At 42.5% G+C, this 16938-nt stretch overlaps 1 protein-coding gene across 1 annotated transcript in view; it reads left to right on the top strand.

Annotated features, from left to right (window-relative positions):
• Positions 1–16314, top strand: part of LOC139374957 (EF-hand calcium binding domain 11) — a 75964-nt gene extending 59650 nt beyond the window's left edge. The window contains exon 6 of the mRNA XM_071116238.1: positions 15462–16314. Coding sequence (XP_070972339.1) covers positions 15462–15543 — 82 coding nt within the window. The 3' untranslated portion in view covers positions 15544–16314. The remainder of the gene's footprint in view (positions 1–15461) is intronic.
• Positions 16315–16938: the final 624 nt, after the last annotated feature.

Raw genomic sequence — 16938 nt, 5'->3', positions numbered from 1 at the left:
TACGAAGCCACTCCTTCGTTGCCTGGGCGGTGTGTTTGGGATCATTGTCATGCTGAAAGACCCAGCCACGTTTCATCTTCAATGCCCTTGCTGATGGAAGGAGGTTTTCACTCAAAATCTCACGATACATGGCCCCATTCATTCTTTCCTTTACACGGATCAGTCGTCCTGGTCCCTTTGCAGAAAAACAGCCCCAAAGCATGATGTTTCCACCCCCATGCTTCACAGTAGGTATGGTGTTCTTTGGATGCAACTGAGCATTCTTTGTCCTCCAAACACGACAAGTTGAGTTTTTACCAAAAAGTTATATTTTGGTTTCATCTGACCATATGACATTCTCCCAATCTTCTTCTGGATCATCCAAATGCTCTCTAGCAAACTTCAGACGGGCCTGGACATGTACTGGCTTAAGCAGGGGGACACGTCTGGCACTGCAGGATTTTAGTCCCTGGCGGCGTAGTGTGTTACTGATGGTAGGCTTTGTTACTTTGGTCCCAGCTCTCTGCAGGTCATTCACTAGGTTCCCCGTGTGGTTCTGGGATTTTTGCTCACCGTTCTTGTGATCATTTTGACCCCACGGGGTGAGCTCTTGCGTGGAGCCCCAGATCAAGGGAGATTATCAGTGGTCTTGTATGTCTTCCATTTCCTAATAATTGCTCCCATAGTTGATTTCTTCAAACCAAGCTGCTTACCTATTGCAGATTCAGTCTTCCCAGCCTGGTGCAGGTCTACAATTTTGTTTCTGGTGTCCTTTGACAGCTCTTTGGTCTTGGCCATAGTGGAGTTTGGAGTGTGACTGTTTGAGGTTGTGGACAGGTGTCTTTTATACTGATAACAAGTTCAAACAGGTGCTATTAATACAGGTAACGAGTGGGGGACAGAGGTGCCGCTTAAAGAAGAACTTACAGGTCTGTGAGAGACAGAAATCTTGCTTGTTTGTAGGTGACCAAATACTTATTTTCCACCATAATTTGCAAATAAATTCATTAAAAATCCTACAATGTGATTTTCTAGATTTTTTTTCCTCATTTTGTCTGTCATAGTTGAAGTGTACCTATGATGAAAATTACTTGCACAATTGGTGGCTGACTAAATACTTTTTTGCCCCATTGTAACTTTGTGGGGACACACAATTCAGTCCCATTCAAAATCCTATTTTCCTTAACCCTTAACCCCTAACCCTAAAACTAAACCTAATTCTAAACCTAATTCTAGTGGTGTCACGTTCTGACCATAGTTCTGTTATTTTATTATTTGTTTTAGTATGGTCAGGGCGTGAGTTGGGGTGGGCAGTCTATGTTTGTTTTTCTATGTTGGTTTTTGTGTTCGGCCTAGTATGGTTCTCAATCAGAGGCAGGTGTCGTTAGTTGTCTCTGATTGAGAATTATACTTAGGTAGCCTGGGTTTCACTTTTGGTTTGTGGGTGTTTGTTTCCGTGTGAGTGTTTTGGCCACACGGTACTGTTTCGGTTTTGTAAATTCACGTTGTTATTTTCTGTTTAGTGTTCTGAGTTTGAATTAAAAATCATCATGAACACTTACCACGCTGCGCTTTGGTCCGATCCTTACTCCTCCTCAGACTAAGAGGAAATCCGTAACAAGTGGGGATTAATATAATCTCCCCAGTTGGTAAAATGTTTGTTCTGGTCCCCACAAGCATAGTTAAACACATCCAGGAACACACACACACACACAAGTATTTTAGGTCTGCTGAGAAAATGCATCCTATAACATAGAATAGCTAGATTATTTCAATCATTCAGCCTACAGTAGCTGCAAATGTGTGGTGTTCAATGTAGGCCTGCATTCCATGAGACTTTTGGGAAAAAAACATGCAGGGTTTGACATTAACCTGTTTATCCACTTGTCCTTCTAACAAGTAGGTGACTGAAAAAGTTGTTGTTTTAATGCAAGAAACCACTTTACAAAATAAAATGCATTATTATTCCCATACCATTATTACAGAGAATCAGACAAATTATGCTCTCCTCTGCCTATTGTCTACTTAGTCTTGAATAAGCTGTCTCAAAATACAACACTGCCCCTTTAAAATAAAATAAAAAGCTGTTTACCTGACTCATTCATCTACTCACAATACCCCATAATAAAAAGTGTTTTTAGAAATTGTTGAAAATGTATTATAAATTTAAGAAAGAACTCACTAGCTAGCAAAGGATATGAACAAAATGTGTACACGTGGCTACATGCACCTCGCTTTGATCTCAAAACAAGCGCATCTACTCAGAACCGCTCATGCTGTGAACACAGTCCAGTTCAAAGTAAATTACACTGATCCATATATGGCAATGTTCTATTTGCATATAGGCCTACTGCAGCTCTCATTTGTTTATGCTTCACCGGTCTGTGTAGAGTACGGACTGAGTAGTGCGTGTCAATGCAATAAAATTATACTCTGTGTTCTACCTACAACAACATCTCTTGCATAGTTAATATTTCAGTGTGTTGAAAGTGTTGATTCGACCACAATTGCCACAGTAAAGGGAAATGTGAATAGTGTTAACAGGGAAAACTCTAGAACAGTGGTCACCAACCTTTTCTGAGTCAAAATCACTTTCTGAGTCAAAATGCAAGCCGAGATCTTTTTTTTATTTTAACATGACTTAAAAAATGTACGCCTATGCAACATTAACCAATTAAAAACTACTGTAGCAATGATAACAATGATAATGCATTGTTGTTCAGGCCATAGAAATGTATGGCTTATAAAGGTGTTGACTTCAAAGTGTTGACAGTGCTGAGTAAGAAAAAAACAGCAGCGCTTTGCTGTATTTGTAGACTGTCTCTCTCTAGTCATGGTTTTAAACATGTTGAAATCTCACAGTATTAACTTTGCTGTAGATTTCTTATGCCTGCTACGTTACTGCAGACACGGTAATCTGAGCTATCCGATTGGTCAGCGTTAGGCCTATAGTGCACTTGATTTTATCTCTGGGCCCGCCAGGAAGGCAGAGTTTACCTTCATACACATGAAATGGCTCAAAATGGCAACAGTTTGCCTACAAGGGTGCACCTACTACCAACAGCCCATGACTGTAATGACCGACACTGGAGATGAGAAGCAGGTACGGGGAGTAGAACATTTAATATGGAACAGACATCAAACAGGACAGAGACCGTATGCAAAGACAAACAAACATTAAGCCTGAAGCAGGGAACAGAGCTTGGGAACAGACAGATATAGGGGAGGTAATGACCCAGGTGATTGAGTCCAGGTGAGTCCAATAATCGCTGATGCACGTGACGGGGTAAGGCAGGTGTGCGTACTGATGGTGGCAGGAGTGCGTAATGCTGGGGAGCCTGGTGCCTTCGAGTGCCAGGGAGGAGGATTGGGAGCAGGAGCAGGTGTGACAATGACAAATACATTTTAAAAAAATGGAAGAAAAGGCTTTATTGTTTAGGGTTTGTTCAGAAATGTTTTGTGATCGACTAGGAATGCTAGGAATGTCGATTGCCATCGACCGGTTGGTGACCACTGTTCTCGAAAGTTGAGTGAAGTTCAATCTCGTGCTTCTCTCTGTGGATTGATATTTCTGCTCGGCAGTCCCAGGGAGCTGCACGGACGCAGCTTAGAAGGAACATTGGTTCCAACCAAATGTGACAGACAGGCCTCCTTTGGGGTCTGTAGGGCCCAACGGAGAATAGGAAGGTCTTTCATCCTCCTGTGTGTGTGTGTGTGGGTGAAGATGAAGGCTTTTCATCCTTCAGACTGTGACAAAGGAAACGGTTTCAGCGAGGAGGCATAGAGATGTGTTTTAGGGTACAAAGAGAGTAACGTACCCCCCTTTCCTCTCATCCCCCATTCACTTCTTGGCTGTTTCAGAGTATATTTCTCATTTGATCAGAGAGGCTTGCCCCCACACTGATAGATTGTGGGTACCCATGGAGCTGTTTGTGTTAGCAGGAGCTGAACAACGTATGATGTGCACAGTGGCACCGGTCCCCTCTGATTGGAATAGAGAGAGTGAGAGTGTGTGCGTGTGTGCTTGCGAAAGTATTTCTTCACTGCTCAGTGATTCTGACTCTCTCCCTCTACTCTCCATCCCTCCTCTCTCACTTTGTATCTCCCTCCTTTGCCTCATCTTCTTTATGTGTGTGATTTGATGTCGTCGTCCTCCCCCACCCCCCCAGGTGAGTGAAATGAGTTAGTAATGGAGTCTGTGTGAGACCCAGGCGCCCCCCTGCCTCTCCCCAGACACATCCCAGGCAGGGGCCTGTCTCCTGGGCTAGAGAAAGCCGGGCAGCCCCCTTTTTAGAGCATGGCCTCCAGGGGTGGGTCATTTCACTGGCGGCAGGGGGCTGATTCCTCCTCTGCGTTCATATTACAGGGCCAGCAGTATCTCCCTACCCACCTTAGAGTGTACTCCTTTTGTGCACACACACACACACACACACACAAACTGTTGCTACCCAGGCACATATCCTTCTATCCATCCCCACACCTTCCCTATCTTTTCTCCTAATCTGTGATGTCATGTAAGGAAACAAGAGGTTTATACTTCCTGCCTTATTCTCATTTTAAGCAGCTATGGGATTACACACATACTGCAGACAGTGTGTTCAGAGATTACACTAAGTGCTACTGTATGCCCTTTAATTAATTAATAATTTTTACTTCAGTTTATTTTAGCAACTACTTTCTTAACCAACAATGCAGTTAAGGGCGTGTAAGTAAACACCTGTTGTATTCGGCATGTGACAAATAACATTTGATTGGATTTGATATTCACCCCCCTTGGATTTTTTTCACATTTTGTTGTGTTGCAAAGTGGGGGTTAATATATTTCATTGGGATTTTTTTGTCATTGTATCCCTCATTTAATCAAAGAATATTGAAAGCAGGTGCTTCCACACAGGTGTGGTTCCTGAGTTAATTAAGCAATTAACATCTCATTTTGCAATAAAAATGCCCAGTTGCCCATTATTTTGGCTACCGTGGCTAAAAAAAGATATCTCAGTGACTTTGCAGTTCTCTGTCATTGGATTCTGGAGAGGTCGTTTTTGAGATCCATGTAGATCCACAACAAAAAATCTCTGGTGGCTGGTTTGGAGATGATACAGTATAGCCTAATACAGAAGCATGTCTGTTCTACGAAATAAATTCCCAAATAAATGTATTCTCAAATATATTATTTTCTCTGTTACGCTGTGTGCACTGAACTGACATGCATTATTGTTGCTGACACCCTGATGTTCTGATGAAGGGAATTAAATATTTAAATATTAATAATGAAATATTCTATAATGAGCTCAACTCAAACACTGGTGTGTAGCCTACTGTACCTGCTGGCAAAGTATACTGAACAAAAATATAAACTTAACATGCAACAATTTCCAAGATTGTATTGAGTTACAGTTCATATAAGGAAATCAGTCAATTGAAATACATTTATTAGGCCCTAATCTATGGATTTCACATGACTGGGAACACGGATATGCATCTGTTGGTCACAGATACCTTAAAAAAAAAAAAGTAGGGGTGTGGATCAGTAATCCAGTCAGTATCTGATGTGACCACCATTTGCCTCATGCAGCGCAACACCTCTCCTTCGATACAGAGTTGGTCAGGCTGTTGATTGTGGACTCTGGAATGCTGTCCCACTCTTCAATGGCAGTGCAATGTTGCTGGATATTGGCAAAAACTGGAACACGCTGTCATACACATAAATCCAGAGCATACCAAACATGCTCAATGTGTGACATGTCTGGTGAGTATGCAAGCCATAAGAGAACTGGGACATTTTCAGTTTACAGGAATTGTGTACAGATTCTTGCGACAAGAACATGAGGTGACGGTGGAGGATGAATGGCACGACAATTGGCTTCAAGATCTCATCACAATATCTCTTTGCATTCAAATTGCCATCGATAAAATGCAATTGTGTTCGTTGTCCATAGTTTATGCCTGCCCATACCATAACCCCTCCGCCACCATGGGGCACTGTTCACAATGTTGACATCAGCAAACGGGTAACCAACACACCGCCATACACGTGGTCTGAGGCTGTGAGGCTGGTTGGAAGTACTGCCAAATTTTCTAAATTGACGACGGCTTATGGTAGAGAAATTAACATTCCAATTTTGGAAACAGCTCTGGTGGATGTTCCTCTAGTCAGCATGCCAATTGCATCCTCCTTCAAAAATTGATACATCTGTGACGTGCTGTTTGCCAACTGCACATTTTAGTGGCCTGTGTAATGATAATGCTGTTTAATCACCTTCTTGATATGCCACACCTGTCAGGTGGATGGATTATCTTGGCAAAAGAGAAATGCTCACTAACAGGGATGGAAAAACACATTTGTGTAGAAAATTTGAGAGAAATAGGTATTTTGTGCCTATGGAAAATAGGACCGACCGGCTCAATTCGGTCTTGTGTAGCAAAATTTCAGTTGGTGTTTTTTACATTGGATAAAAGTAGCTCAGAGCTAAAACATGGTATATCATTGCTCTTTGTCCACGCCCATTCAACATCGTTCACACCCTCTTAAGCCTTAGCCCCACATCTTTTAAGTGTTCACATGTAAGGCAATGTGCTAAACAGAGAGTACGGTAGTGTACTAAACAACCAACGATTTCAAGACTAAAGGCTGCTTTATACCACGTCTATCGGCATGTCTGTATACAGTCCATGACATCATGAACATTCTATTGTTGTCCGCAATCAAATTTGTCTTTATGAAAAAGTATAAACACAAAAACGACAGGCTACATGACATCCGCAGCTTGGTGGTCCAAATAGCATAACATCAGTAAACCCATCCGTTTAAAAATGTATTTAGTATATGTCAATCTAGCAAACCAGGCAACTAAAAGCAACTTTCTAAACCATTTTTTTGGTTAGTTTCTAGCTTGCTTGCTAATGTTAAGTTAGCTGGCTAGCCAGTTCAAATAATGACCATAGCTGACAACATCTTAACTTTAGCTCATTTCTATTCATTATAACAGGAAAATAAACTCACAACAAGATCATTATTTAAAATAATATTTTTCTGAGGATCCCCATTAGCTGTTACAAAAGCAGCAGCTACTCTTCCTGGTGTCCCCACAAAACATGAAACATGACATAATACAGAACTTTCATAGACAAGGACAGAACTGCATCAAACTAAAGGCACACACAGCCTACATATCAATACATACACACAAGCTATCTAGGTGAAATAGGTGAGAGGCGTTGTGCTGTGAGGTGTTGCTTTATCTGTTTTTTTCAACCAGGTTTGCTGTTGAGATGGGACTTCCGTGCAGTAATGGCTCTATATAATACTTTATGCTTTCTTTAATTTTTTCTGCATTTGGGGACTGTGAAAAGACCCCTGGTGGCATGTCTGGTGGGGTAAGTGTGTGTGTCAGAGCTGTGTGTAAGTTGACTATGCAAACAATGTTGAATTTAACACAATGTTTCTTATAAAAAGGAGAAGTGATGCAGTCAGTTTCTCGTCAACTCTTGGAGACTGGCATGTAGTATTAATATTAACCTCTGATTACAATGAAGAGCAAGACGTGCCGCTCTGTTCTGGGCAAGCTGCAGCTTAACTAGATCTTTCCTTGCAGCACTCAACCACACGACCTGACAATAATCAAGATAAGACCAAACTACAGCCTGCAGGACTTGCTTTTTGGAGTATGGTGTCAAAAAAGCAGAGCATCTCTTAAATACTGACAGACCTCTCCCCATCTTTACAATCAGTGAATATATATGTTTTGTCCATGACAGTTTACAATCTAAGGTAACACCAAATAATTTAGTCTCCTCAACTTGTTCAAAAGCAACACCATTCATTACCAGATTCAGCTGAGGTCTAGAACGTAGGAAATTGTTTGTACCAAATACAATGCTCTTAGTTTTAGAGATGTTCAGGACCAGTTTATTACTGGCCACCCATTCCAAAACAGACTGCAACTCTTTTTAAGGGTTGCAGTGACTTCATTAGCTGTGGTTTACTGATGCGTATATGATTGAATCAACAGCATTCATTGACACACATGCTTCGTTTAATGCCAGTGATAGTTCATTGGTAAAAATAGAAAAGAGTAGAGGGCCTAGAGAGCGGCCCTGCGGTACACCACACTTTACATGTTTGACATTAGAGAAGCTTCCATTAAACAAAACCCTCTATCATGGATTCAGAGCTGAGGTTGAAAAGCCATAACACATACACTACCGTTCAAAGTTTGGGGTCACTTAGAAATGTCCTTGTTTTCCATGAAACATGCATGAAATGAGTTGCAAAATGAATAGGAAACATAGTCAAGATGTTGACAAGGTTATAAATAATGATTTTTTTTTGGGCTCCAATTAAGTAAATTGGCTCCAATTAAGCACCGTCCTCAGGGTATGGCATGGCGTTGCAAAATGGAGTGATAGCCTTCCTTCTTCAAGATCCCTTTTACCCTGTACAAAACTCTAACTTTACCACTACCAAAGCTCCCCCAGACCATCACATTGCCTCCACCATGTTTGACAGATGGCGTCAAGCACTCCTCCAAATAACTTTTTATTTTTTCAGTGTCTCAATGTTCTTCTTTGTGATACCGAACACCACGAACTTAGATTCCTCCGTCCGTAACGCTTTTTTTTCCAATCTCCCTCTGCCCAGTGTCTGTTCTTTTGCCAATCTTAATCTTTTATTTTTATTGGCCAGTCTGAGATGGTTTTTTTCTTTGCAACTCTGCCTAGAAGGCCAGCATCCCGGAGACGCCTCTTCACTGTTGACGTTGAGACTGGTGTTTTGCGGGTACTATTTAATGAAGCTGCCAGTTGAGGACTTGTGAGGCGTCTGTTTCTCAAACTACACACTCTAATGTACTTGTCCTTTTGCTCAGTTGTGCACCGGGGCCTCCCACTCCTCTTTCTATTCTTAGAGACAGTTTTCGCTGTTCTGTGAAGGGAGTAGTACACAGCGTTGTACGAGATCTTCAGTTTCTTGGCAATTTCTCGCATGGAATAGCCTTCCTTTCTCAGAACAAGAATAGACTGAGCCATTTTGAGTCTGTAATCGAATCCACAATTGCTGATGCTCCAGATAGTCAACTAGTCTAAAGAAGGCCAATTTTATTGCTTCTTTAATCAGAATAACAGTTTTCAGCTATGCTAACATAATTGCAAAAGGGTTCTCTAATGATCAATTAGCTTTTTAAAATTATAAACTTGGATTAGCTAACACAACGTGCCATTGGAACACAGGAGTGATGGTTGCTGATAATGGGCCTCTGTACGCCTATGTAGATATTCAATTTAAAAAATCTGCCGTTTCCAGCTACAATAGTCATTTACAACATTAACAATGTCTACACTGTATTTCTGACCAATTTGATGTTATTTTAATGGGAAACAAATTTGCTTTTCTTTCAGAAACAAGAACATTTCTATGTGACCCCAAACTTTTGAACGGTAGTGTATGTTTTCGCAACAACTGGTTATCGTCAATAATATCAAAGGCTGCACTGAAATCTAGCAGTGCATTTCCCACAATCTTCTTGTTATCAATTTCTTTCAACCAATCATCATTCATTTGTGTCAGTGCAGTACATGTACATATAAGCATGCTGAAAGTCTGTTGTTAATTTGTTTACAGAGAAGTAGGATTGTACAGTTTGCTAAGATCTGGCAGCAAGCTGATAGGTCTGTTGTTAGAACCAGTAAAGGCCTCTTTACCACTCTTGGATAACGGAATGACTTTGGCTTCCCTCCAGGCCTGTTGACAAAGACTTTTCTCTAGGCTCAGATTTAAGCTATGACAGATATGAGCGGCTACAGAGTCAGCTACCATTTTCAGTAGCTGTCAATGCCAGGAGGTTTGTCATTGTTGATCGATAGCAGTAATTGCCCCACCTTTCCCACACTTAACTTAACTTTTCTTTCATTGTTTTTTTTATTTCTATGCATGAGGATGATGGATGTTCGTTGTTGCCATTTGTTGCCTAAGTTTGCCCACTTTGCCAATTAAATAATCGTTAAAATATTTGGCAACATCAAAATGGTTTGATGAGTTGAATTTGTCTTTCTGCCCATAATTTCATTTAAAGTACTCAAGTTTTTTTTCCGTCATTCTTTATATTATTGATGTTGCCTTCATAATACAGCTTCTTATTCTTTTTGTTGAGTTTAGTCACATCATTTCTCAATTTGTAGTAAGCCAGTCAAATGTGCAGCCAGACTTATTAGCCACTCCTTTTGCCCAATCTCTTTCAACCATACAGTTTTTCAATTCCTCATCAATCCATTGAGCCTTAACAGTTCTAACAGTCCGTTTCTTAACATGTGCATGTTTATCAATACTTGGAAGAAGGAATTTCATAAATTCATCAAGTGCAGCGTCTGGATGCTCCTTATTAATCACGTCAGACCAATAAATATTTTTAACATCATCCACTTAAGACTCACAGCAAGATCTTTTGTATGATCTCTAATACGCTATTTTAGGCCCAGCTTTTGGAATTTTGGCTTTCCTGGATATAGCCACAATTGGACTTTGGTGCAGGTCATGTTGTTTGTCACATTACCATCTCTGGTAAACACACACTATATAAATTTAAATCACGTTTTATTTGTCACCTGCAGAAGGTATAAACGGTAAAGGGAAATGGTTACTTGCATAGTGGAGTCTTTTGTTTAGACATGTAGCTAGCTAGCTAAACAATGAACCATAATCCCAACTCATAACGTTAATATCCTATATGAATCTACAGGTGGCTAAAGCTAACCAACTAGGTTATATGTTACCTAGCTAGCTAATATTAGGCTATAACTAGAAATGCAAATGGCTCTGGGATACGAATAATATTACTACACAAATTATACACGTAACATTTGCTAGCAAGCCAGCCAGCTAACATTAGCGAGCTATCTAACAGTACGCTTTAACTTGCAATGAATTTGACTCTCTGACAAAACAGAAATGTATAATATCTGAAAATGTAGCTAGCTAGACTCTCTTACTCGTAGACATGGATGAACGCTTTTCCCCTCTATGTCACGAATGCCATGGTTGCACTTAGTTTGAGGATGTAATCCGGAGATGTGTTTCTTGCAGTTCTTCGTGATATCTGTCAAAAAAGCTGCGTTAGAAAGGATTAGCTACACATACTGAGCAGCTCATGTTATAGACAGAAGCGTACTACATGCCAGACGAATCCAAACTCATCTCGGCACGTCCAGCCCATCCATTATCTCAGCCAAACATGGCTAGCGGAAAGGTTCCAGACTTTTCCCATGTCTAAACCAACTAGGCTCGTATTTTTTTAACTATTATTTGTGTTTACAGATAACATACATGTTTGTTATTAAAGCACATTAAAGTTCTGGGATCTTTTATTTCAGCTCATGGGATCAACACTTTACATGTTGCGTTTATATTTTTGTTCAGTGTAATTCAAAGCTTATACTTTCCAGTGCTTACCAATGTGCAACATTTCTTAATGCAATCTAGGCAAAACACAAACACCTTTGGCCTTTGTTAAAAAGGCCTCCTACAATTGTGTGTATGGCATTGTTTTAAAAATGAATTTACAACCTGAGTTTCAAGCATGGTTTAGGGGCAGCTGCTCTTAAAGGGGGCAATGGCGTCTTAAAAGGGCAATGATATACTTTGTTATATTATAGAACCCCCCCTCCCCCCAATGGTGTCGCATCCTTCCAATAGAGTTCCAGACACTTAGAATCAATGCCAATGTGCATTGAAGCTGTTCTGGCAGCTCATGGTGGCCCAAGGCCCTGTTAGGACTAGGGATGGACAATATATCAGTGAACATATCGGAATCGGACGATATTAGCCAAAAATGGCAACATTGGCATCGGCCCAATGTCTAGTTTAACGCCGATGTGCAAAACCGATGTCAAAGCTGACGTGCATACCTATATAACGTAGGTAGGTGACATAATGATGCCATGTAAAATGTAGCGCATGTGCAACAACACATTCCTAACCTAGCCCACAATGTCTGCTGTGTGGATCGAGCAGTCAACAAGTCGAGCAGTCATTTGAAAGAGTAAGACAATTTCAGCGAGACAACTCAAAGGTGAACTCCATTAATGCCAAGATAATGGAATTCATGCCCTTGACAATCAACCGTTCTCTTTCGTGGGTGATGTTGGCTTTCGCTGACTGGTCGAGCACAGGTACACACTACCAAGTGCATTATTTTTCAGATGTTCCCCTACCGGAGTTACACAGTAATAGTGTCACTGATATTAGCTTCACGACTGACATTTGGACCAGCGATTTCAGCCCCATGAGCATGCTGAGTCTGACAGCACAGTGGGCACAGTCGTCGAGGATTTTGTACTGAGGAAAGTCGTACTGCATGAATGTGCTGGTTGTCATTCTGCTGCTACCATTTCAAGTGCATCACTAATTAAGACACTTTATTTTGGTGTTTCCTTTATTTTGGCAGTTACTGACTGACTAGGTTGGAACCCTGGGCTCCTGCACGCCATAAGTCTGTGTGTCTTTGTGTGCTTGCTTGTGTGTGTGTTGCGATGCACAGGCAGAAACTGGGGCAGATGCTCTCATGAGAGCATCAATATCCCGATTGGGGTTCCACACACACACAGCTGCCACACACTGATAATGTAATTAGGTATGAATGGATCCGTCTGGTGTAACCAGTTGTAATGGACTGAATGAACAGTCAACTACTGAGCAGTCTTTATTTCTCTCTCTTTTTCTTTGTAGACAGTGTTGGACCACTGTGTGTCCGCTCTATTCAACATTGACGGAGTTTAAACAGTTTTTTTTGGGGGGGGCATGCTCTCTTTTTATGCACATGGTGTGTTTGTGTGCTTTGTGTGTGTGTGTGTGTGTGGGGGGGGGCTTTGTGTGCGCGATCAGTGTGTGTCTTTAGAGCAGAGATGGCCAACTCCAGTCCCCGGGGGGCTGACTGGTGTCACAAGTCTGCCCCAACTAACACACCTGACTCCAATAATCAACAAAACACGATCTTTGGTTTAGAATGCAATTAGTTTGATCTGCTGTGTTTGCTCGGGTTTGGGGGGAAAGTGAGACACCACTCCAGCCCCGACGACTGGAGTTGCCCATCCTGTTTTAGAGCAATGAGAATACTGTGATTAATGCTCCTGGGCCTCCGGTGCATGCTGATGATGTCATAGCCTGCTTGTTCCACTGGCCCCTGAGAGTTGCTGTCTTTCTCCCCTTGTGGAAGCTGACTGCAGTGAGTGAGTGAGACATATTCAGCCCCTCCCACAGGCCCAGGTTCATACCACTTAGAGCAGGGATGGTATCAAGCTGGAAGTCCTCCAGGAGCTACTCTACAGGGTCTGTCAGGTGGGTCTCCTCTCTCCTCTCCCTCTGGCACTTAGTTGATCACTTAATGTCACTGGTTGACTAGGGAGTTCACACACCTGGTTTCACTAATTAAAAGGAAAGTATGAAAAGCAGCAGACTGTTGCCCTCTAGGAGTTGACTTTCACATCACCTTTTTCGTCTCACTCTCTTCAACTCTCCCTCCCCATCCCACTCTTTCACCACATTTCCCTCCACCCCCCGCCCTTCTCTCTATCTCCTTCCAACTCTGTTTCCCCTCTCCATCCAGCCCCCTTTCTCCCTTCCCTTTCCATCCCCCTCTCTCTGACCCACTATCAGTCTGTGTTTGACAGCCTGAGCAGTAATGGTAATTTCATAGCTGTCAGTACAACACAGGGTTTCAAAGACGGTCAGTGTCAGGCCTTAATTAGACTGTCAACACACACACACACACACACACACACACACATTCCAAATGTGTGATTATATACACACTAATCACGTCCTAATGGTACGTTCTTGATTGTGGTCGTAGCTTCTGTCAGTTTAAATGTCACTGTGTAAGTGGTTTGTTTAAATGACACACTCATATATATATATATATATATATATATATTTACACACACTCATACCCAAACACACAAGCAGCACGCAGGCATTAAGTCATGATCGTCTTCCATCTAATGCTACATAAAGTGGTCTCTTAGTGTTGTTATCCGGGCTCACCCTCATCATCTTTGTCTATCAGTATCCCCTGTTTTGTCTTCTTTCCATAGCAATCTCTCTCTTTCTCTCGCTGTCTTTCCATATCACTTTCTCTCTCTCCTCTCTCTCCCTCTCTTTGTCACTTTTTCTTATCGTCTTTCTTGCTCTCCCGCAGGGATTCAGAGAGTCTTTACTAAACCATAGTAGACAGTTCTAGACACTCTTAGCAGAGCTTAGAGGGCTTGAGGGAAACGAGTGGGTGAAGAGGGATGCGCAGCGTTTCCAAAAGCTCTGTCCTGGAGACCCCAGGTGGTGCACGTTTAGTTGTTTTTGCCCTAGCTCCCACACACCAGATTAAAATAATCAACTCCTCACTAATCCGCTGTGTAGTGGAGTGCTTGGGGGAAAACCTAAATGTGCATCCCCTGGGGTCCCCAGGACCAAGTTTGGGAAACCCTGTATTCACAGAGTAGCTGTTGCAGGTATACAGTAGGTCCACCAGTTATTTTGGGAAATAAGGTGCCTAGGAGGACAGGGTTTTGTTTGTTCAGCCTCCACTACATCCCTGGTGGTGGGAGGGTGCGGTGGAGGAGTGATAAATGGGCTGTGAATGGGGGTGTCACACTATCTAACCCTCTTCTACAATACAGATAGACCCCCTGCAGTCGAGTCCAAATTGGATCCTCACAGTGCTCTCATTTAGAGCGCCCGTTAGAGCTTTGGTTAGTAGAGCGAGACGATGAGACACAGGAAGGAGGAGGAAGTGTGATTTTCCACTGGCTGGCTGTTTAATGCTGCTCTAATTCTCCTTCCCGTTGATCCTCATCTCCACACAGCTGCTGTGTTTACACGCACACTCTGCACAGCCAAGGAATGGAGAGATCACACACAGAGGGAGAGAAGGTGTGTGTGGCAGAGCGACATGGAGGAGAGAGAGAGCGCCAGGGAGGGGATGAGAGATGTGAAGAACGAAATAGAGCGAGAGTCAGGTCTATTGTACTGTAATTTCTCCATTGACATGATTCAATTTGCTGTGGCGACTTCTTCATACACTGGCTCTGGAGTGGAGTGGCTCATCCTCTAGTGTGATAGTGTGTGTATGTCTGTGTGTGTTTGTGCTCATGCAGTTTGTGTGTGTGTGTGTGTGTTTACAGTGCGCGTGTGTTTCAGTGTGTTTGTAGAACTGCTATTTTATGGATATAGAACAGAGTAATAGAGCCATTGTAAAACACCTGCAGCCTGTGGTGCTAGGAGCCAGTGTGCCAGCGCTTGGCTGTAACGTGGCTGACTAGCTGTGCTCTCCAAGGGTAGAGAATAAAAACCAACTTTGGACAACTGGCTGCTTCTTACCACAGAGACGTATGCTTCTTCTCTCCTCCTTCTATCCTCCTCTTTTCTCCCCTCATCTCCTCTCCCATCTCCTCCCCGCCCCTTTCCTCCTCTTCTCTAACTGTGTTATTTGTCTCTCTTACAGGCTGGCAGACCAGGATAGTGATGGCCACGTGAGCTTCAGAGACTTTGAGTGTGTCATCAGCTATGGACAGGCCAACAGCTAACTGAGAGTGGACACTCAGTTCCTCTCTCCTCCTTGGACTGGACAGTTTCGTTCTGGCCAACATCTAATAAAAATCAACAATGGAACAACTTGTGCAGAATGCATTTTGGAACCCACTGTTGACTTGCTTTTGTGCTACCTCTGCTACTTTGACAGAGAACCAGTGACCCAGCCACCTCTGTCTCCCTTTTTACCCCCCCCCCCTCTCTCTCTCTCACTCTCTCACTCACTCACTCTCACTCTCTCACTCACTCACTCAACCCCATTAAGCAGGTCCCATCCCATAATCCCCTGCTCTACCAAATGCACTTCCACCTGAGAGAGAGGGGGAGGGAGATAGATAGAGAAGGGAGAAGAGAAGGGATGAAGGGGTAGGTTGCATCCAAATTGAATATTACCCCATGTAGTAATAATATTGGATTTTTAATCAGGCAGGGCTCCAGGACAGCCCTAGCTGCGCCTGCATAGCTTCTCTGTATTATAAAGCCCCGGTGAACAGGGTCATATTCATTAGTGCACAAAGTAGTAAAACACATTGCAACAGAACATTCAAAAAATAACTTATTTGACATGTTCAGGTAGTCCCTCCCAGGTTTCAGTACATTTGGTGCCTGATGAACAGGACCCAGGGCTGCTGCTCCAGAGGGGATTTGCCAGCGCTATTCTTGTTCCCGCCAATTACAGGACTGTAAATACAATGTTTGTGTTCTGGAGAGATTTATGATGACGGCACTCCCGTCTGAATAAAGATTAATTTGTTTTTGTAATCAAAGTACCCGAGTATTGGATCTGTGTGACGCAGAGAGACACAAGTGCACACACGGCATACAAATGCATACACACACAGTCAAAGGGACACACACACACAGTCAAAAGCTTACATGCACACTCATATGAACACACAAACATTGTTGTTTAAACACAAACAGTCTCACACACTTGAAAACAAACACACTCACAAGTCTCTCTCTAACACACACACACACTCATTTACTCTCACTCACACACATTTGTTTGTTTCATGTATCCATCAAAGAGGACTCGGGGGGGGCTGCGAAATAAGGAAATGGACTTGAAGGGAAATATAATCAAGCAGTTGTTTAATCAAATAGAGTAATTGTCTAATCCTGCCTCCGTCTCATCTTGAGGAAGCAGCGGTAGCGGCATCCGATACGTACTGGGACAAGACACTTTAATCCACTCTTACTGGATTAAACCAATCCTCCCATTCATTCTACACAACATCGGGTTACGGAGAGAGAGAGAAAGGGAGTAAGGACGGAGAGAGGGAGGGGGATAAAGAGAAGCTATGAGGTAGAGAAGGAGAATGGAACTGATACAGAGACATGAACAAGGAGAGAGGAACCGATCTAGCGAAATAAATGGGGAGAAAGAG

This window comes from Oncorhynchus clarkii, chromosome 19, assembly GCF_045791955.1.
Source record: "Oncorhynchus clarkii lewisi isolate Uvic-CL-2024 chromosome 19, UVic_Ocla_1.0, whole genome shotgun sequence".
NCBI classification, from domain to species: domain Eukaryota; kingdom Metazoa; phylum Chordata; class Actinopteri; order Salmoniformes; family Salmonidae; genus Oncorhynchus; species Oncorhynchus clarkii.
This window is presented reverse-complemented; position numbering and strand designations above follow the sequence as displayed.